Source organism: Babylonia areolata, chromosome 10 (genome assembly GCF_041734735.1).
Source record: "Babylonia areolata isolate BAREFJ2019XMU chromosome 10, ASM4173473v1, whole genome shotgun sequence".
Lineage (NCBI taxonomy): Eukaryota > Metazoa > Mollusca > Gastropoda > Neogastropoda > Buccinidae > Babylonia > Babylonia areolata.
Window position 1 is genome coordinate 40,790,894 of NC_134885.1, and position 20,303 is coordinate 40,811,196.

General features: G+C 41.4%; 1 protein-coding gene across 2 annotated transcripts in view; it reads right to left on the minus strand.

Moving 5' to 3' along the window:
* Positions 1 to 291: 291 nt before the first annotated feature.
* Positions 292 to 20,303, minus strand: part of LOC143286596 (secretion-regulating guanine nucleotide exchange factor-like) — a 29,060-nt gene continuing 9,048 nt past the window's right edge. For both annotated transcript variants that reach the window (XM_076594224.1, XM_076594225.1), the window contains exons 3-10: positions 19,536 to 19,691; positions 18,939 to 19,021; positions 13,228 to 13,303; positions 11,315 to 11,419; positions 5,854 to 5,922; positions 4,576 to 4,743; positions 2,651 to 2,803; positions 292 to 851 (exon numbers count right to left, since the gene is read on the minus strand). In XM_076594224.1, coding sequence (XP_076450339.1) covers positions 691 to 851; positions 2,651 to 2,803; positions 4,576 to 4,743; positions 5,854 to 5,922; positions 11,315 to 11,419; positions 13,228 to 13,303; positions 18,939 to 19,021; positions 19,536 to 19,691 — 971 coding nt within the window. In that variant the 3' untranslated portion in view covers positions 292 to 690. The remainder of the gene's footprint in view (positions 852 to 2,650; positions 2,804 to 4,575; positions 4,744 to 5,853; positions 5,923 to 11,314; positions 11,420 to 13,227; positions 13,304 to 18,938; positions 19,022 to 19,535; positions 19,692 to 20,303) is intronic.

The window sequence follows — 20,303 nt, forward strand, 5'->3', positions numbered from 1 at the left end:
AAACATGAACAAGCTAATACTAAAAATATAGCATAAAGAAAAAATTGCTGGCATAAAACTACTCACTTTCCATGCATTCAGCCCATCACACATACACACACCGACCTTACTTCTTTTTTTCTGTGTCCTGTTTGTCTGTTTGTTGTTTTTATTTTTTGTTGGGTTTTTTTTTTTGGGGGGGGGGGGGGGGAGGGGGGGGGGGGGGGGTTTGGGGGGGGTTTTGGGGGGGTACCATTTTTGTAGCGATACTCTCACATCACTCATTTCACAAAACAATGCACACAGTTTTGGTTTTGCTGCAGCACAAATGCTACATTTATCAGATGAGGATCAATCACCACGGATTCAAACACGATCTAAAACCGATCAAACGTAACAGGAGGAATGTTAACTCACTCAGTACGGCCAGTCCTCTTCTCCTCTACACAGACCCCTCGGATGTCCAGTGGGTGTCTGAATGACCCAACGTTTAGCTTCCGTCGTCAGAATTGTGGTATTCTTTGTCAACATTCACTTCTTCAGTATAAGAGCGTTCCGCTTGCAATATTTTGATGGTGGTAATTGGGGTGAAACGCTGTTAACGTCGTCTCTTTCGCCGTTCGTATGGAGAGAGTTAAAGATCACAGATGTTGTATTGCATCACCCACATGAAATGCCTCAAAGCCAACAACTTTTCCCTCCCTCCCTGCATCATCTGCCGACAAAAGCGAAAGAGTGTCCAGCACCACAGCCGACTGACAGTGTTCCTTTCACCTGCAGCGCCACCTGCATTGGCAAGGGCACGTCACTCTCGTTGCCTGTGCCGCACATGCCGTGCTCATTCCATCCCCAGCACAGCAGCTTGCCGTCGCCTGGAAGAAAGAAAATTTTAAAAAAAAGGAAAAAATAATGGACACCACTTTCTTATCCCCAGCCCCCACCCCACCCCCCACGCCCCCCAACCCGTTGTTTTTTAATTTAAAGTCTCCTCCTGACTGTGCAACATGAAAACACTGCCACATTTAATGAACTGATTACTTATTTGTTTATCTAATTGATTATTACCTATTTATCTTTGATTCTTATAGCACAGCCAACCACAAAGGGCCATACCAGGGCTGAAAACTGAAAATAATTATTTATTTATTTATTTATTTATTGTTTATTTATCTGTTACGCTTACAGCACAGCTGAACGCAAAGGGCCATACCACAGTTGAAAAACCATAAATATTGGCCCCACAGAATTTGGCAAAAAAAAAAAAAAAAGGAAAAGAAAATCTCACAGGCAAAACAACATTCACATACATCTCAGATACCCCTATCCACTGTTTTAGTACTGTGAGATTTATTCTTCAGCTGTTCAGAAGAGGCAGGCCAGAAAGTCACGGGCAAACAAGCTCCCTGACAATGGTATGCCTGTCTTTGTCTGCCCCAACTGTCAGCGAACATTTCGTGCGCAGATTGGACTATTCAGCCATCTGCGCATTCACAGATAGATTCATGAGCATCCTCCCCCCCACCCCACCACCACCCTCCCCCCATCCCCCAGCTGGATGACAATGATGGTCATCATCGATCTCGATGGACACACCACCACCATTGTGAGATTTATTCTTCTACCCTAAGATCAAATGCATACAATACACATACACAGTACTTATCGCAGAGCCACTAACTACACCTTGCACATAAATCCTTCTCGACAATGCCATATATCTGATTTGATTTTATTTGACATGGATGCTTATATAGCGCTCACGCTCAGTTGGAGACCAGGCTCTAAGCACTTTACAAACTCGGGGTCATTTGCACGACAGGATGCCTAACTGGGTAGAGCTGACAGATGCTCATCATTTATTTCCCGTGTCATTCAGTCAGATTTCAAGCACGCACACATACACACTCAGACAGACATTTAACATTTTACGTGTACGACTGTTTTGTTTATTTACCACGTTTTCTGGGGGTGCATGCTGGGTATGTTCAGTCTTGTTTCCATAACCCACTTATCGCTGACATGGATTTTACAGGATCTTTAACGTGCATGTCTGATCTTCTATGTGTGTATAAACACTAAGGGAGTTCAAGCACTAGCAGGTCTGCACATATGATGACCTGTGCGATCAGAAAAATCTCCACCCTTTATCCACCAGGTGCCGTTACCAAGATTTGAACACAGTACCCTCAGATTGAAAGTCCAAGGCTTTAACCACTCGGCCATTGCGCCCATTATGTTATAATAATAATAATATTAATGGTATTTATATAGCGCTGAATCTTGTGCAGAGACAAATCAAAGCGCTTTCGCACCAGTCATTCACACGCATGCATAACTCTAAAACTGGAGAAACTGAAGACAAGGAAGAGGCAAGATAGGGAGGCTATTTTGGGAAGAGATAGGTTTTAAGGCCAGACTTGAAAGAGCTGAGTGTGGAGACTTGACGAAGCGAAAGAGGAAGTTCATTTCAACTGCAAGGTCCAGAGACAGAGAAAGAACGGCAGCCAACAGTCAAGTGTTTGAATCTGGGTATGCGTAAACAGAGTCGATCCGAAGCCGAAGTTATGTGCTTCTCACAGAAACAAACCATATCACTCAGCAGATTTACACACATACATAAACAATACCCCCCCCCCCCCCCCCCCCCCCCCCACACACACACACAGAGTACCTGTCAAAGCGAGGCAGTGCTCCGAGCCACATGCCACACCTCGTGCGTCTCGAACGCCGGCCACAGGTCTTGGAGTGTGGTCACATGACCCGTCACATGACCGCCCCAGCTGTCCGTAGTCTGCACGTCCCCAGCTGTACACCTCGCCGTTCTCTGTCACATGGAATACGAACCATTACATATGTTCTGGATGCACCATAACTCACACTATCACCATTCACTAAACGATTTTATTACTCTGTTGAAGATTCACTTTCACCAAGTTTTATAACGCTGTCTCTACAAAGGATTCAATCACCTGCTCCCTCCAAAATGGTGGAATTTCAAACAGAAAAAAAACAACAGAAATAAACTGTTAAAATGTTCATCAAAAAACCTTTGCTACACATCGTGGGTGCACGAGTCCTCATACTTCCATACACTGCCAATGCGAATGCATCCACACTGTTTCATGGGAACAAACTTCCTTTGGCTCCGTGCACATCTTCAGACCACATCAAATCATGCTGCGTACACTGACAGCCTGGGCAACCACAGAGGGGCCATTTCAGGGATCAAATCAAATGAAGCTGCTAATACTTACAGCTCTGAAAACACCAAAGGGGCCATTTCAGGGATCAAATCAAATGAAGCTGCTAATACTTACAGCACGGTCAACCCCAAAGGGGCCATTTCAGGGATCAAATCAAATCATACTGCTTATACTTACAGCAAGGACAACCCCAAAGGGGCCATTTCAGGGATCAAATCAAATCATACTCTTATACTTACAGCAAGGACAACCCCAAAGGGGACATTTCAGGGATCAAATCAAATCATACTCTTATACTTACAGCAAGGACAACCCCAAAGGGGCCATTTCAGGGATCAAATCAAATTATACTGCTTATACTTACAGCCTCGACAACCCCAAAGAGGCCATTTCAGGGATCAAATCAATCAACTGCTTATACTTACAGCAAGGACAACCCCAAAGAGGCCATTTCAGGGATCAAATCAAATTATACTGCTTATACTTACAGCACGGAAAACCCCAAAGAGGCCATTTCAGGGATCAAATCAAATTATACTACTTATACTTACAGCAAGGACAACCCCAAAGGGGCCATTTCAAGGATCAAATCAAATCATACTGCTTATACTTACAGCAAGGACAACCCCAAAGAAGCCATTCAGAGATCAAATCGAATCATAATGCTTTTACACAAGCCGATAAAAAAAACAAAAAAAACAAGAGAGGCAAGGCCTTCAAGACTCACTTGTTATACACTTAACCAAAAAAAAAAAAAAAAATCCAAGCTTTTTATGTATTCAGTATAATTTCAAAATGGAATGTTTAAGATGAGAAAGATCAGTTTAAAACAAATTAAGTCCCCTAGCATTAATTACAGAATAATTTCCCTTTTTTACTATCTGCACCAAAACGTTTGCAAAATAAATAAAACTTCCATGCTTAGCAAAAGAAGTTCCTGTTTGAACAAAAAATGATAATAATGACTGCTCTTGTTGTTGGGTCAGAATATCAGATCAAAGTGCCAAGTTTAGAGAATACAAAAAATATAAATATAACAGTAAATGCAGTTTGCATAAAATTAGGCTTCATTTTTTTATTTTTTTGTGCCCATCCCAGAGGTGCAATATTGTTTTAAACAAGATGATTGGAAAGAACTGAATTTTTCCTATTTTTATGCCTAATTTGGTGTCAACTGACAAAGTATTTGCAGAGAAAATGTCAATGTTAAAGTTTACCACGGACACACACACACACACACACACACAGACAACCGAACACCGGGTTAAAACATAGACTCACTTTGTTTACACAAGTGAGTCAAAAACTACATCACCATTTCAGGGCTGAAAACCTGTCTGGTCTTAAAACTGGTCAAAGACTGAAAGAAAAAACCGAGCAGTGCATCTCTCACCTGTCAAGGCCAAGTTGTGCGTCCATCCAGACGCAATCTGCTTGACCGCTTTCCCCCCAAAGACTTCAGCCGACAAGCAAGACGGTTGGGTCGGCTGAGATGCGTCCTTTGGATCTCGTGCTAGCTGCCCGAACTTGTTACAGCCCCACACACACACCTCCTGGCAATCTGCAACAGCGACAAGGAGGTGTTAAGGATTATGTTTGGTTTGTGTATTATGCATTGCACGTTTACAAGTTGTGAAGTGGTGGCCTATGATAATGCGCCCAACTTCTTCTTCTGCGTTCACTCGTATGCACACGAGTGGGCTTTTACATGTATGACCGTTTTTACCCAACCATGTAGGCAGCCATACTCCATTTTCGGGGGTGTGCATGCTGGGTATGTTCTTGTTTCCATAACCCACCGAACGCTGACATGGATTACAGGATCTTTAACGTGCATATTTGATCTTCTGCTTGCATATACACACGAAGGAGGTTCAGGCACTAGCAGGTCTGCACATATGTTGACCTGGGAGATCGTAAAAATCTCCACCCTTTACCCACCAGGCGCCGTCACCGTGATTCGAACCCGGGACCCTCAGATTGACAGTCCAACGCTTTAACCACTCGGCTATTGCGCCCGTCATGCACCCAACTAAGAAACAAGTGTTCACGGGTTCCAATCCCACATACAAACCATGCTTTTTACTTCCTTGATATCTAGACCTGGAGTGGTGGTCTGGGTGCTAGTTTTTGGAATGGGACAATAAATTGAGGTGTTGTGTGTAGCTAACACATGTAAAAGAACCCAAAGCAACAAAAGGGTTGCCCCTGGCAAAATTCTGCAGAAATGCAGCCCCTGTTAGGAAGCAAGTGTCTACATGTTCCAATACCTTATATGGGCCAGGATTTTTTATTCCCCTTTCCACTTGATCTTCAGTGGCGGTCTGGATTCTAGTTCTTTTTATGTCATGATTAGCTAGCTAAATTCCTGTGTGCAGCATGCACTCACTGCAGTAAAAGAACAAACAGCAGCAAAACAGTTGCCCCTGGCAAAATTCTGTAGAAAATTCCACCTTGATAGTAAAACAAATACACTTACAGACCAAAAAAGAAAAAAGAAAAGAAAGAAGAAAAAATGTGGGTGACGCTGCACTGTGAAAACACACTCTTCCTGGAGACAGCAACTTGAATTTCACACAGCGAGGTCTGTTGTGACAAATATATAATTATGATACCTTTCCTTATGATAGAAATGCACGTATAAAACTACAGAACAAGACAACAATCTTACCTGTGAGAACTCCTGAATGGTACGCCCCAGCCAGCAGTTGTACACTTTTGCCTTTGACTGGCAGATTTACTGAAAAGAGAAAAACAACAGAAACACACAAAAAATATGCATTCAGGTGGAGACACAGAACTGTCAGTCATTCGTATGAGATGATCAACCTCTTGCACGCACTTAGCGCATGTTGAGAACCCACAGCAACAAAAGTGTTCATCCCAACAAATTTCTGAACAATCCACTTTGACAGGAAATCAAATACATCTTACAGGCAGAAAAAAGGGGGAAAATATGGGTGGTGCTGCACTGTAGTGACCCACTCTCCCTGAGGAGAGCAGCCTGAATTTCACAGACAAATCTGTTGTGACTTCTTTTCTTCTTCTTCTGCATTCACTCGTATGCACACGAGTGGGCTTTTACGTGTATGACCGTTTTTACTCCGCCATGTAGGCAGCCATACTCCGTTTTCGGGGGTGTGCATGCTGGGTATGTTCTTGTTTCCATAACCCACCGAACGCTGACATGGATTACAGGATCTTTAACGTGCGTATTTGATCTTCTGCTTGCATATACACACGAAGGGGGTTCAGGCACTAGCAGGTCTGCACATATGTTGACCTGGGAGATCGTAAAAATCTCCACCCTTTACCCACCAGGCGCCGTCACCGTGATTCGAACCTGGGACCCTCAGATTGAAAGTCCAACGCTTTAACCATTCGGCTATTGCGCCCGTCATCTGTTGTGACAATAGAGTAATACAATCATTCTACAATAACAATCCACTTACCAGCTAAACCATTTAATATCACAGTTATACAAATGTATGCCCCTACATAAGACTATGGTGATGACCAGTCTGGAGAAGTCAACATCAAGCTTGAAACAGTCCTCAGCAAGTTTGACAAGACAAAGAATTCCTCATCATTCAGGGTGACCGAAATGCAAAGGTTGGTATACATGCACAAGAAGACATGGTGAATTTCTGAGGCCCATATGGTCATGAAAATACCAAAGATAGGAGACTACGCCTGCTAGAATTTACCACTGATAACGACTTGGTCCTCGCTAACACTTGGTTTCTTCTTCTTCTTCTGCGTTCACTCGTATGCACACGAGTGGGCTTTTACGTGTATGACCGTTTTTACCCCGCCATGTAGGCAGCCACTCTCCGTTTTCGGGGGTGTGCATGCTGGGTATGTTCTTGTTTCCATAACCCACCGAACGCTGACATGGATTACAGGATCTTTAATAACATGCGTATTTGATCTTCTGCTTGCATATACACACGAAGGGGGTTCAGGCACTAGCAGGTCTGCACATGTTGACCTGGGAGATCGTAAAAATCTCCACCCTTTACCCACCAGGCGCCGTCACCGTGATTCAAACCCGGGACCCTCAGATTGACAGTCCAACGTTTTAACCACTCGGCTATTGCGCCCGTCTAACACTTAGTTTAAAAACAGCGGGGAAGGGAGCTTGGAGTACGCAAAGACACCCATTCTCCATTCTTATCACGTGAAAGAGTAAAACCCTTTTCCAGTGTAATTTTGGGGAAACAAACAAACAAGCCAGTATGTGCATGAGATCAAAAATGGCAGAGGGACACGGACGATGAATGAATCTCAACAAAAAATGTCAACAATGAAGCCCTCACTACCAGCAAAATGCCTTTGTTGGCTGGGGAATGTTCTATGGATGCGTTTCTATTTGCACAGATTACAGAAATAAACAAGGAAAACAAGGGAAGAAAACTTTTCATGATGGATATATAGAGAGATATATACAGATACAGATATATTTATGACAAGACTTTCTCATTATCCTATCCAATTCACATCTGCCAAGCAGATGCCCGACCAGCAGCGTAACCCAACGCACTTAGTCAGGCCTTGAGGAAAAAAAATTAAAAAAACCATAAAGATAGGTATAGCTGCCCAGTTTGGTGAAGTAAAAATGTCATGCATATAAAAAGCGAATGAGTGAACATGGGGGGTGCTCCCTCATGAGTGCAGGATTTTACTGAAAAGGGTTTTACTCTTTTACGTGATAAGATGTGATGTAGCGTATATGGATTTGTCCGAACGCAGTGACGCCTCCTTGAGCTACTGAAACTGAAACTATCCAATTCATGATAGCACTTTTTCTCCTGCACTCATGAGGGAGCACCCCCCATGTTCACTCATTCGCTTTTTATATGCATAACATTTTTACTCCACCAAACTGGGCAGCTATACCTATCTTTATGGAGACGACTCAGCAACAAAGAAATAATACTCAGAACCCTTACAAACCACCATGGTGAAATGGTCAGTACTCAGAACCCTTACAAACCACCATGGTGAAATGGTCAGTACTCAGAACCCTTACAAACCACCATGGTGAAATGGTCAGTACTCAGAACCCTTACAAACCACCATGGTGAAATGGTCCGTACTCAGAACCCTTACAAACCACCATGGTGAAATGGTCCGTACTCAGAACCCTTACAAACCACCATGGTGAAATGGTCAGTACTCAGAACCCTTACAAACCACCATGGTGAAATGGTCAGTACTCAGAACCCTTACAAACCACCATGGTGAAATGGTCCGTACTCAGAACCCTTACAAACCACCATGGTGAAATGGTCCGTACTCAGAACCCTTACAAACCACCATGGTGAAATGGTCAGTACTCAGAACCCTTACAAACCACCATGGTGAAATGGTCAGTACTCAGAACCCTTACAAACCACCATGGTGAAGTGGTCAGTACTCAGAACCCTTACGAACCACCATGGTGAAATGGTCCGTACTCAGAACCCTTACAAACCACCATGGTGAAATGGTCAGTACTCAGAACCCTTACAAACCACCATGGTGAAATGGTCCGTACTCAGAACCCTTACAAACCACCATGGTGAAATGGTCAGTATTACTGACTGACAACTGCACAGTTTATTAAAAAAAAATAAATAAATAAATTTTTTTAAAAAAGGTTAACAATTCCATAGTCTTTTATGACCATCCAGGCAGTGAATTCATGTCCACTGTGTCCAGGACTTGGCATAGGAAGGTAGGGCCCAATCCTCTCCTTCTGCCCACCTTGATCAGGTACCCATTCACACCTGGGTGAGCGAAGGAAAATCGGAGCAAAGTGGCTCTCCCATGGACACAACATGTAGTTGAAACTAGGCCTCAAACCCTGATGACTGGTGAATACTCCATCCAAAGCCTGACCGACTCTGCCAAGCCCCTTCCTAAAGGACAATGGGTCACAAAATAGATTGTCATAATAATAAGCACAATTACTATCACATCTTATATTTTCTTAAAACGTTTTACTACTTTTCTTTCTTTCTGTTTTTTAATTAGGGGTGGAAGGATGCAGGGGGAGAAAAGGGAAAGGGGGAAAACCCAGCTGCAAGCTTCAATTTGACGCTTATAAGGGGAAGCAACTTTGTGCAACTTACAGGGAAAAAAATGACTGAAGACTGATTTCCCTTTAATATGTTTCCTGCATTTTGAAACTGAAACCGGTTCACTATTGCCACAAAGTGAGTAGTAGCTCAGCTGGACTCAGATACATACAAGTTATTCAGTAAACTCAAGCTGATGAAGAATATTTGATAAAAGTCAAAGTGAAATAATAACCCCCCAAAATTAATGAAATTTGAAATGTTTGAAATGCTTTCCTTTTCAAAAATAAACTACAATAACATACACTTCTGACAGAAAACAAAACAAAACATGTGGGGGCCAAACCATTGGTAAACCAAACTCATGACCCTGGAATTTGGGGTTTGAATTTTCGCCAAACTGTTTGGTCCAGGGGGAATTTTAGCCTCAGAATTGACAGTTCTGATTCCCTACCTATCTTCTGAATGAGACAAGTATTTAAACAAAGGTTCCATGTTCAAGCTCACAGCATCTTCCACACATATTAAATCCCATCACCATCTTTTGGAAGGGCAGGCCATTTTGCCTTGCTATAGGCCGATGGTATGGGTGACACGTATTCACATGGCACACATCATCCCTGAAGATGGAACGTAGCCACCTTAATGGTGGGATTCTAAACGAACCGTCACATGTGCAAAAAATAAAATGAAATGAAAATAAAATATCCCACCAAAAACTGCAACCCCCCTCAACTCCCCTTCATCACCCATACCCCTGTCCTCTCTCCCTTTCCACAGTGCAGCAGATTCATCAATATTGAAGCTGGCTACCTGCCAACAAGGAGGAACGTGGCAGAATGGTTAAGACACTTATCTGCCAATACAGAGTCCGTGAGGGTCTTCTTCTTCTTCTTCTGCGTTCACTCGTATGCACACGAGTGGGCTTTTACGTCTATGACCGTTTTTACCCCGCAATGTAGGCAGCCATACTCCGTTTTCGGGGGTGTGCATGCTGGGTATGTCCTTGTTTCCATAACCCACCGAATGCTGACATGGATTACAGGATCTTTAACGTGCGTATTTGATCTTCTGCTTGCATATACACACGAAGGGGGTTCAGGCACTAGCAGGTCTGCACATATGTTGACCTGGGAGATCGTAAAAATCTCCACCCTTTACCCACCAGGCGCCGTCACCGTGATTCGAACCCAGGACTCTCAGATTGACAGTCCAACGCTTTAACCACTCGGCTATTGCGCCCGTCATGTGAGGGTCTAGATTCAAATCCCGGTCTGGTCCTTTCTCCCATGTTTAACTGGAAAATCAAACTGAGCGTCTTGTCATTCAGATGAGATGATAAACCGAGGTCCCGTGTGCAGCACACACTATAAAAGAACCCGTGGCAAGAAGACTGTCATAACATATATATGCATGCACTCAAGGCCTCAAGGCCTGACTAGGGTTATTCTGCTGTCTAGCAGATGTGGTGTGGTGTAAGTGCGTTCGTTCATTTATTTATTTACAGTCTGTTCACCTAAGATGATGATATTAGACTGAAAATAAATATTATTATTATTATTATTTGGATTATTATCATTCCTATCATAATGATGATTGTTAGTATTAATTAGAAATCGACATTTCTGTATATTCGAATGAAAAGGGGGGCAAGGGGGAGGGGACTAAGAAAGGAAGAGAGAGAGAGAAAGATAGACAGACAGACAGGCAGAGAACAGAATGTGGAAAAGATAGAGTACAGAATCTAAAATGGAGAGGGTGAGTGTCAGTGACTGGAGAAAGAAAAAACATAATATTGGAAGGGTGTGTGAGAGGCGGGACGGGGACAAGCGGGATTAGGAGAGAGAAAAAAATCAAATATTGTATGCACTACTTCTGTAGATTATTTTTTTAAAAGAGGTTCATGTGGGGACCTACAATAAACAACCAACTGGACTATTTAACACATAACTAGCTAGCGTAAGTGCGGATTTGTCCAAAAGCAGTGACACCTCCTTGAGAAACTGAAACTCAAAACTCAAAACTCAACAAGAAGTGAAGAACAAACCCCACCCTTGCAGAACAACTTACCTTTCCTCGGCAGGTGGACAACCTTCTGATCCTTCCCGTCATCACCGGAGATGCTGCCAACCTGGCCTTTCCTGTTGTGGCCCCATGCATACACCGACCCATCCACTGCAATTACAAGGAGGTAGGGCAACAAGTTTATTTCATATGCCCCTTAGAGGCTATGAAACAATACATACGTGCATCTTCCACTGCAATTACAAGGAGGTAGGGCAACAAGTTTATTTCATATGCCCCTTAGAGGCTATGAAACAATACATACGTGCATCTTTCACACACATACCATACAACCGAAAAGAGTGAAGTCAAATACTAAACAAACAAAATAAGCCCATATAAAGGTCTTTTCCATTATAAACAGACAAATAGTTATCAAAAAGAAAGCTGTACAGAAGAGGCAAGGGAATGAAATTCTGACAATATTCTTTCTTTTTTCAGAAAACAACAGACTGAATGTGATGGAGTTTGGACAGGTTCTCTTGTATCAAGATGAATATTTTTGTCTAATACTGTCAACAACAAAAATGGAAGGGGGGAGGGGGGACAAAAAACAAGTTGTGAAACGCATCAGCAGTGTCAATGGTGGAACATTTATCACAGATTCTTTCATGTCTGGGTGAATCATAACTGTTCCTTCAACCCTTCAACTTATTCACCTCTTCAACATGACATGTGAAGCAGTGCCCTGCAGTAGTACCTGACTAGCATGCAAACATCCACAGGTTCAAGTACCACGTACAGACAGGGATTTTTCACATCCCCCTCCACAAGACCTTGAATGGTGGTCTGGGTGCTAGTTTTTTTGGATGAGACTATAAACCGAGGTCCTGTGTGCAGCTTGCACTTAGCACAGGTAAAGGAACCCATGGCTACAAAAGGGTCGTCCTGGCTAAAGTCTGCAGAAAAATCCATTTTGATAGAAAAAAAATACTCTTGCAGACACAAGATAATTAGATCAATAAGGGTGGGGGTGCCATATGGCAATGATTGATGAACTCTCCCAGGGAGAGAAGCCACAAGTTTACATGGCAATATGGCGATATCTGTTGTGACAAATGAGTAATACAATTCAATGAAAAAAAGATCTGATTTCAAATCATGTTATTCAGGAACGCCACTTGAACAATACACAGACCATATGAGACATGCAAGAAATTTAATACAGAAGATTAAAAAAAAACATGACAAATAACTTCAATGTAGGTGGTCTATACATTTGACCAAGCAATCTAAAATAGAAATGATAAAATATCACTGAATATTAGACATTAGTAAAAATGAATACAGGGAACTGATAAAAATGAAATAATCAAAACAGATTAATAAAAATTAAATAACTCTTAACACGTAATTTTATGTTAAAATAATTCTTTAACAATAAAACAAATGCCTAGATTAACTATCTGTTCCATTGCTGTGTGTGTAACAGAGGTTGAATTGTTCAACCCAATTTCCTGCAAGCACTTTACACACACACCAATTTTATATGCACACACACACACACACACACACACACACACACACACATATGCACACATGCACACACACACACACACACACACACACACACACATATATATATCCGCAAACATGCACACACACACACACACACATATGCACACACGCACACACGCACACAAACACACACACAGAAACTCACAACATATGTGGACAGGGAACACCTACACCAATTTGCAAAACAACACACATACACACACTGTTCATATACATGCTATGAAAATAATGTTCAACCATTTTCAGTAAAAAAAAAAAAAAAATAAAAAAAATTTTTTTTTCTTTTTTTAACGTAAGAAATTCACCTGTACGATGTATAAATAATGTTCTACCATCTTCAATATAAAAAAATGAATAAATAAATAGAAAACTTTTTTTTTTTTTTAAAGTATGAAAGTCACCTGTCAAAGCCATGGCATGTCGCAGTCCTGCAGCCACACAGACGACAGCACAACCATGCGGAAACTCCACTTTGACCTTCACCCACACAACACACAACACATGCATGTAGCCACACCTTCTTTTCTTTTTTTTCTTTTCTTTTTTTTTTTAAACTACATTATTTCACCTCATAAGGTAATAAGCACAAACTAAAAAGGAATGGCAGAACTTTTCAGCAACAACACCAAAATATCTGTCTGACATTAGTCTGCAGCTCAGTCAGTTTATACTTTGCTGGTGTTGCTGATCAAACTGACAGTGCCATAGTTTTGGCGCTTTTGGTTATTTCCTTTCTCTGACGACAAACTATGGCAGTTTTGGTTATTTCCTTTGTCTGATGACAAACTATGGCAGTTTTGGTTATTTCCTTTGTCTGATGACAAACTATGGCACTTTTGGTTATTGACAAACTATGGCAGTTTTGGTTATTTCCTTTCTCTGATGACAAACTATGGCAGTTTTGGTTATTTCCTTTCTCTGATGACAAACTATGGTAGTGTTGGTTATTTCCTTTCTCTGACGACAAACTATGGCAGTTTTGGTTATTTCCTTTGTCTGGTGACAATCTATGGCAGTTTTGGTTATTTCCCTTTCTCTGACAACAAACTATGGCAGTTTTGGTTATTTCCTTTCTCTGACAACAAACTATGGTAGTTTTGGTTAAAGGAAAGGCAGTTTTGGTTATTTCCTTTCTCTGACAACAAACTATGGTAGTTTTGGTTATTTCCTTTCTCTGATGACAAACTATGGTAGTTTTGGTTATTTCCTTTCTCTGACGACAAACTATGGTAGTGTTGGTTATTTCCTTTGTCTGACGACAAACTATGGTAGTCTTGGTTATTTCCTTTGTCTGACGACAAACTATGGTAGTCTTGGTTATTTCCTTTGTCTGACGACAAACTATGGTAGTGTTGGTTATTTCCTTTCTCTGATGACAAACTATGGCAGTTTTGGTTATTTCCTTTCTCTGACGACAAACTATGGCAGTTTTGGTTATTTCCTTTCTCTGATGACAAACTATGGCAGTTTTGGTTATTTCCTTTCTCTGATGACAAACTATGGCAGTTTTGGTTATTTCCTTTGTCTGATGACAAACTATGGCAGTTTTGGTTATTTCCTTTCTCTGACGACAAACTATGGCACTTTTGGTTATTGACAAACTATGGCAGTTTTGGTTATTTCCTTTGTCTGATGACAAACTATGGCACTTTTGGTTATTTCCTTTGTCTGATGACAAACTATGGCACTTTTGGTTATTTCCTTTCTCTGATGACAAACTATGACACTTTGGTTATTTCCTTTCTCTGACGACAAACTATGGTAGTTTTGGTTGTTTCCCTTCTCTGATGACAAACTATGGTAGTTATGATTATTTCCTTTGTCTGACGACAAACTATGGTAGTTTTGGTTATTTCCTTTGTCTGACGACAAACTATGGTAGTTTTGGTTATTTCCTTTGTCTGACGACAAACTATGGTAGTTTTGGTTGTTTCCTTTCTCTGACGACAAACTATGGTAGTTTTGGTTATTTCCTTTGTCTGACGACAAACTATGGTAGTTTTGGTTATTTCCTTTGTCTGACGACAATCTATGGTAGTTTTGGTTGTTTCCCTTCTCTGACGACAAACTATGGTAGTTTTGGTTATTTCCTTTGTCTGACAACAAACTATGGTAGTTTTGGTTATTTCCTTTGTCTGACGACAAACTATGGTAGTTTTGGTTATTTCCTTTGTCTGACGACAAACTATGGCAGTTTTGGTTATTGACAAACTATGGCAGTTTTGGTTATTGACAAACTATGGCAGTTTTAGTTATTTCCTTTCTCTGACAACAAACTATGGTAGTTTTGGTTAAAGGAAAGGCAGTTTTGGTTATTTCCTTTGTCTGACGACAAACTATGGTAGTTTTGGTTATTTCCTTTGTCTGATGACAAACTATGGCAGTTTTGGTTATTTCCTTTGTCTGATGACAAACTATGGTAGTTTTGGTTATTTCCTTTGTCTGACGACAAACTATGGCAGTTTTGGTTATTTCCTTTCTCTGACGACAAACTATGGTAGTTTTGGTTATTTCCTTTGTCTGACGACAAACTATGGTAGTTTTGGTTATTTCCTTTGTCTGACGACAAACTATGGCAGTTTTGGTTATTTCCTTTGTCTGATGACAAACTATGGCACTTTTGGTTATTTCCTTTGTCTGATGACAAACTATGGCAGTTTTGGTTATTTCCTTTCTCTGATGACAATCTTCTTCTTCTTCTTCTTTTTCTTCCCCCTTAACTCTGTGAAGTATGGTCAGCTGGATTAAATTCAACAAGATCTGATTTGATTTGAACTCCTGAAACAGTCAGTAGGGGACCACACTGAAGTATTATTCACCAGGTCTGTCAGTTATGTGTCAAAGCCTGAGTCTCTGCAAATGATTTTCCTGTCCATTCTGCAGTGTTGTCAGCACATCGTTTCTTTCTGTCTTCCCTTCCGTCTCCCTCCCTCAACAGTTCCTTGGAGGACTGTTTTAACAAAGCTACTGGATCACCTAAGCAGATCTAACGGCCTCGCTGATGATAAAACTGTCATTTGAAATGAATTAATGATACAACCTTTTTTTTTTTTATTATCTTTACTACTGAATTTACAATCCCCCGCCCTACAAAACATAGTGTGACGGGCGCAATAGCCGAATGGTTAAAGCGTTGGACTTTCAATCTGGTGGTCCCGGGTTCGAATCACGGTGACGGCGCCTGGTGGGTAAAGGGTGGAGATTTTTACGATCTCCCAGGTCAACATATGTACAGACCTGCTAGTGCCTGAACCCCCTTCATGTGTATACGCAAGCAGAAAATCAAATACGCACGTTAAAGATCCTGTAATCCATGTCAGCGTTCGGTGGGTTATGGAAACAAGAACATACCCAGCATGCACATCCCCGAAAGCGGAGTATGGCTGCCTACATGGCGGGGTAAAAACGGTCATACACGTAAAAGCCCACTCGCGTATATACGAGTGAACGTGGGAGTTGCAGCCCACGAACGCAGAAGAAGAAGAAGAAAAAAAAAACATAGTGTTACACTTTGACTGGAAACGATAAATGCAGAAAACAACAGCTAGCATCACAACACTGGCAGAAAGTCAGTTCTACAGAGTAAAGGTAAAAGACCCCACAGCCTTTCCCAGCAACAGGGGCAGTGAATCCATGTTCACTGTGTCAGACCCTCCGTCACATCAATATACATACAGCCTTTCCCAGCAACAGGGGCAGTGAATCCATGTTCACTGTGTCAGACCCTCCGTCACATCAATATACATACAGCCTTTCCCAGCAACAGGGGCAGTGAATCCATGTTCACTGTGTCACACCCTCAGTTACATCAATATACATACAGCCTTTCCCAGCAACAGGGGCAGTGAATCCATGTTCACTGTGTCACACCCTCAGTCACATCAATATACATACAGCCTTTCCCAGCAACAGGGGCAGTGAATCCATGTTCACTGTGTCACACCCTCAGTCACATCAATATACATACAATGTTTACCTACACACAACCTTTGCGTTAGCTGTGCTTGACTATGTGTGTATACATATGTATGTGTACACAACTACATGCATGTATATGAATGTGTATTGTGTGTGCGTGTGTTTATGTAAGTTTGTGCCTGCCTATGTGTGCGTATGTGTTAGGGTAGCTGTTAGATACACATGTATGTTAAAATGTATGTATGCAGTGTGTGTGTGTGTGTGTGTGTGTGTGTGTGTGTGTGTGTGTGTAGTCACATTCTGGTGTGTGTATGTAACATAGATATAATGTTTTATGTCAACAAAAGCGTTTTTGTAAAGCACCTAGAGCAGATTTCTGGATAGTGTGCTATATAAGTATCCATTATTATTATTATTATTATTAAAGACAGATTCTGTTTTCAGAAGCTGATTGTGTTATTTACACACTGGGCCCTTTTTGCAAGTCCAGGATCTTCCCGGTGCTCTGTATTTCTTGCATTTCTGATCAGTAAGTAGTTCATTACCCCATTCATGGAGGAAGGTGGTAGAACGGTTAAAGATCTTCTGTCAATACAGTGTCTGTGAGGGTCTGGGTTCCATTCCTGGTCTCACTCTTTCTCCCAAGTTTGAGTGGAAAATCAAACTGTCTCGTTAGTTTGAGTGGAAAATCAAACTGTCTAGTTGTGGAAAATCAAACTGTCTATTTAGTTTGAGTGGAAAATCAAACTGTCTCGTTAGTTTGAGTGGAAAATCAAACTGTCTATTTAGTTTGAGTGGAAAATCAAACTGTCTAGTTAGTTTGAGTGGAAAATCAAACTGTCTAGTTAGTTTGAGTGGAAAATCAAACTGTCTCGTTAGTTTGAGTGGAAAATCAAACTGTCTAGTTAGTTTGAGTGGAAAATCAAACTGTCTAGTTGTGGAAAATCAAACTGTCTATTTAGTTTGAGTGGAAAATCAAACTATTTAGTTTGAGTGGAAAATCAAACTGTCTAGTTAGTTTGAGTGGAAAATCAAACTGTCTAGTTGTGGAAAATCAAACTGTCTATTTAGTTTGAGTGGAAAATCAAACTGTCTATTTAGTTTGAGTGGAAAATCAAACTGTCTAGTTAGTTTGAGTGGAAAATCAAACTGTCTAGTTAGTTTGAGTGGAAAATCAAACTGTCTAGTTAGTTTGAGTGGAAAATCAAACTGTCTAGTTATTTGTATGAGACGACAAACTGAGGTCCCGTGTGCAGCAAACACTGGTGCACTGAAAAAGAACTCACAGCAACAAAAGATCGTCCTCTGGCAAAATTCTGCAGAGGAAATCCACTCCGACAGTTACACAAATATACAGGCAGGCACTCAAGGCCTGACAAAGCGTGTTGGGTTATGCTGCTGGTCAGGCATCTGCCTCGCAGATATGGTGTAGCGTATATGGATTCTGAAAAATTTAAACAGAAACTGAAATTCATTATCCCAACCTGCACTCGGAACACCAAGTGTGCTGAAGTGACTTACAAGGGAAAAAAAGGAGGGTGACCCAAGCTGGCCAAAAATGAACTCGGAACAATTTTCACATCAGCATAACTGGACATCAGAAGGTGGATGCAAGAGAGGAAAGCCAAAGAACGTCTAATGCAGAACAGTTGAAGAAGAACTCAAGACCCTGAAACAAACCTGGAACACCATTCACAGACTGGCCCAAAACAGACAAGAGTGGCAGTTCTTTGTTGCTGTCCTACACACCAGAGGGCATGGTGGACAAGTAGTAAAATAACAACAGAACAAACTACAACCAGTCATAACAAAATACAACAAAATCAAAACAGTTGGCATCACTGGAGATTAACTTAACACAGAGAGACTGTCTTAACACAGGGCCTTCCATGACGTGCTGACATCTTTCAAAGCCTCAACACGACATTGCATTTATACACTGGTTAGATATCTGCTCCTTTTAAAAAAAACTGTTCATCAAGCCGATGCGATGTAGAATACATGGATCAGTTTGTATGTTTTGACATCTCCTTGAAACTGAAACTGACTGAACAGAAGCAAAGCATTGTGGATAAGGCCTTAAATTTGCATCAACATTCGTAAAAATAAATAAATAAATAAATAAAAATAAATTTTTAAAAACCGCAAGCATTTGGAATGAAGTCTTAAAACTGCACCCAGTAAAAACACTCACCGGCACAGCAGACCACTTCTCCGCAGTCTCTCTCCCCAGCTGGTGAAAAGCATTACTGCCCCACGTGTACACGTCTCCCTCCTCTGACAGACACACAGGTAAAAACATGACATGTAACAGTAATGAGGGACAATATCGTTACCTTGTTTTTTTGTGTGTGTGTGTATTTCTGTTTCTCTTTTCTTTCTTTTTTCTTTTTTCTCCTTGTTTTTGTCTGTTTTCCAGGACAAATGTTGTTGTTTTGTTCCCCATCCCCCCCCCCCCCCCCCCCCCTGCGTTTATCTTTCTTGTCAAAAAAACAGACCACAATGTCAAAAGAAAGTAATAAGAAAAGGGTCAACAATGCTGATGATGATGGTGGTGACTGCCTCAATGATAATGTTAACCGACAGTATTTTTGATTCATTTGATCCCTTTTAAAGTTCAAAATATTCTCAGACGTAAAGATGAAATGTATAATATGTTGGGCAATAACACACACACACACACACACACACACACACACACACACATGCACACACACAAACACACACACACTAACACCCCCCTCCCCCTCCAAACACACACACACACATACACAAACACACAATGTCTCACCTGAGCATGCCACAGTGAAGTCCCAGCCTCCTGACACATGTGTGATACGGGGGAGTGTGGGGGAGGGTACCTTGGTCAACACCGCTACGTCCTCCCTGTGGCCAAGTCCTAGCTGACCATGAGAGTTGGACCCACACACCCACAATGAGCCATCCGCTGCACACACACACACACGCACACATACACACACACACATACACACACATATGCATGCGCGCACACACACACACACACACACACATACACACACACACACATGCACGAGCGCGAGCACACACACACACACACACACACACACACACACACATATACACATATCTGTTCTTGTTTTCATTCAATCATTGACCCTCTACATATCTTTCACTTATTATATTTCAATGTACTGTATTCACTTGTTCATTTTGTTTGATTACTGTATGTTATGATTACTGTATTTCATGTTATGTTAATGTTTCACACAAACCTGGGGCAGCTGGCCTCTCAGGCCTGATCAGCGTTTTGGGTATATGTGGTCAGGCATCTGCTCCATTTTTCAATTTTTTTTATTCACATCATATGTGGTGCAGCATATATGGATCAGTTCTCACACCTTGACACCTCCTTGAAATTAAAAATGACACACATATACATAATATGATATACCAATTCCATGTCAACATGCCACGACAGCTGTGCATACTTAACATGCATGTAATAATCAGTGTTAACCAAATGAGACAGGGCAGGTTAATTCACTTCCAAGGGACAGGGTGCAATAGCCGAGTAGTT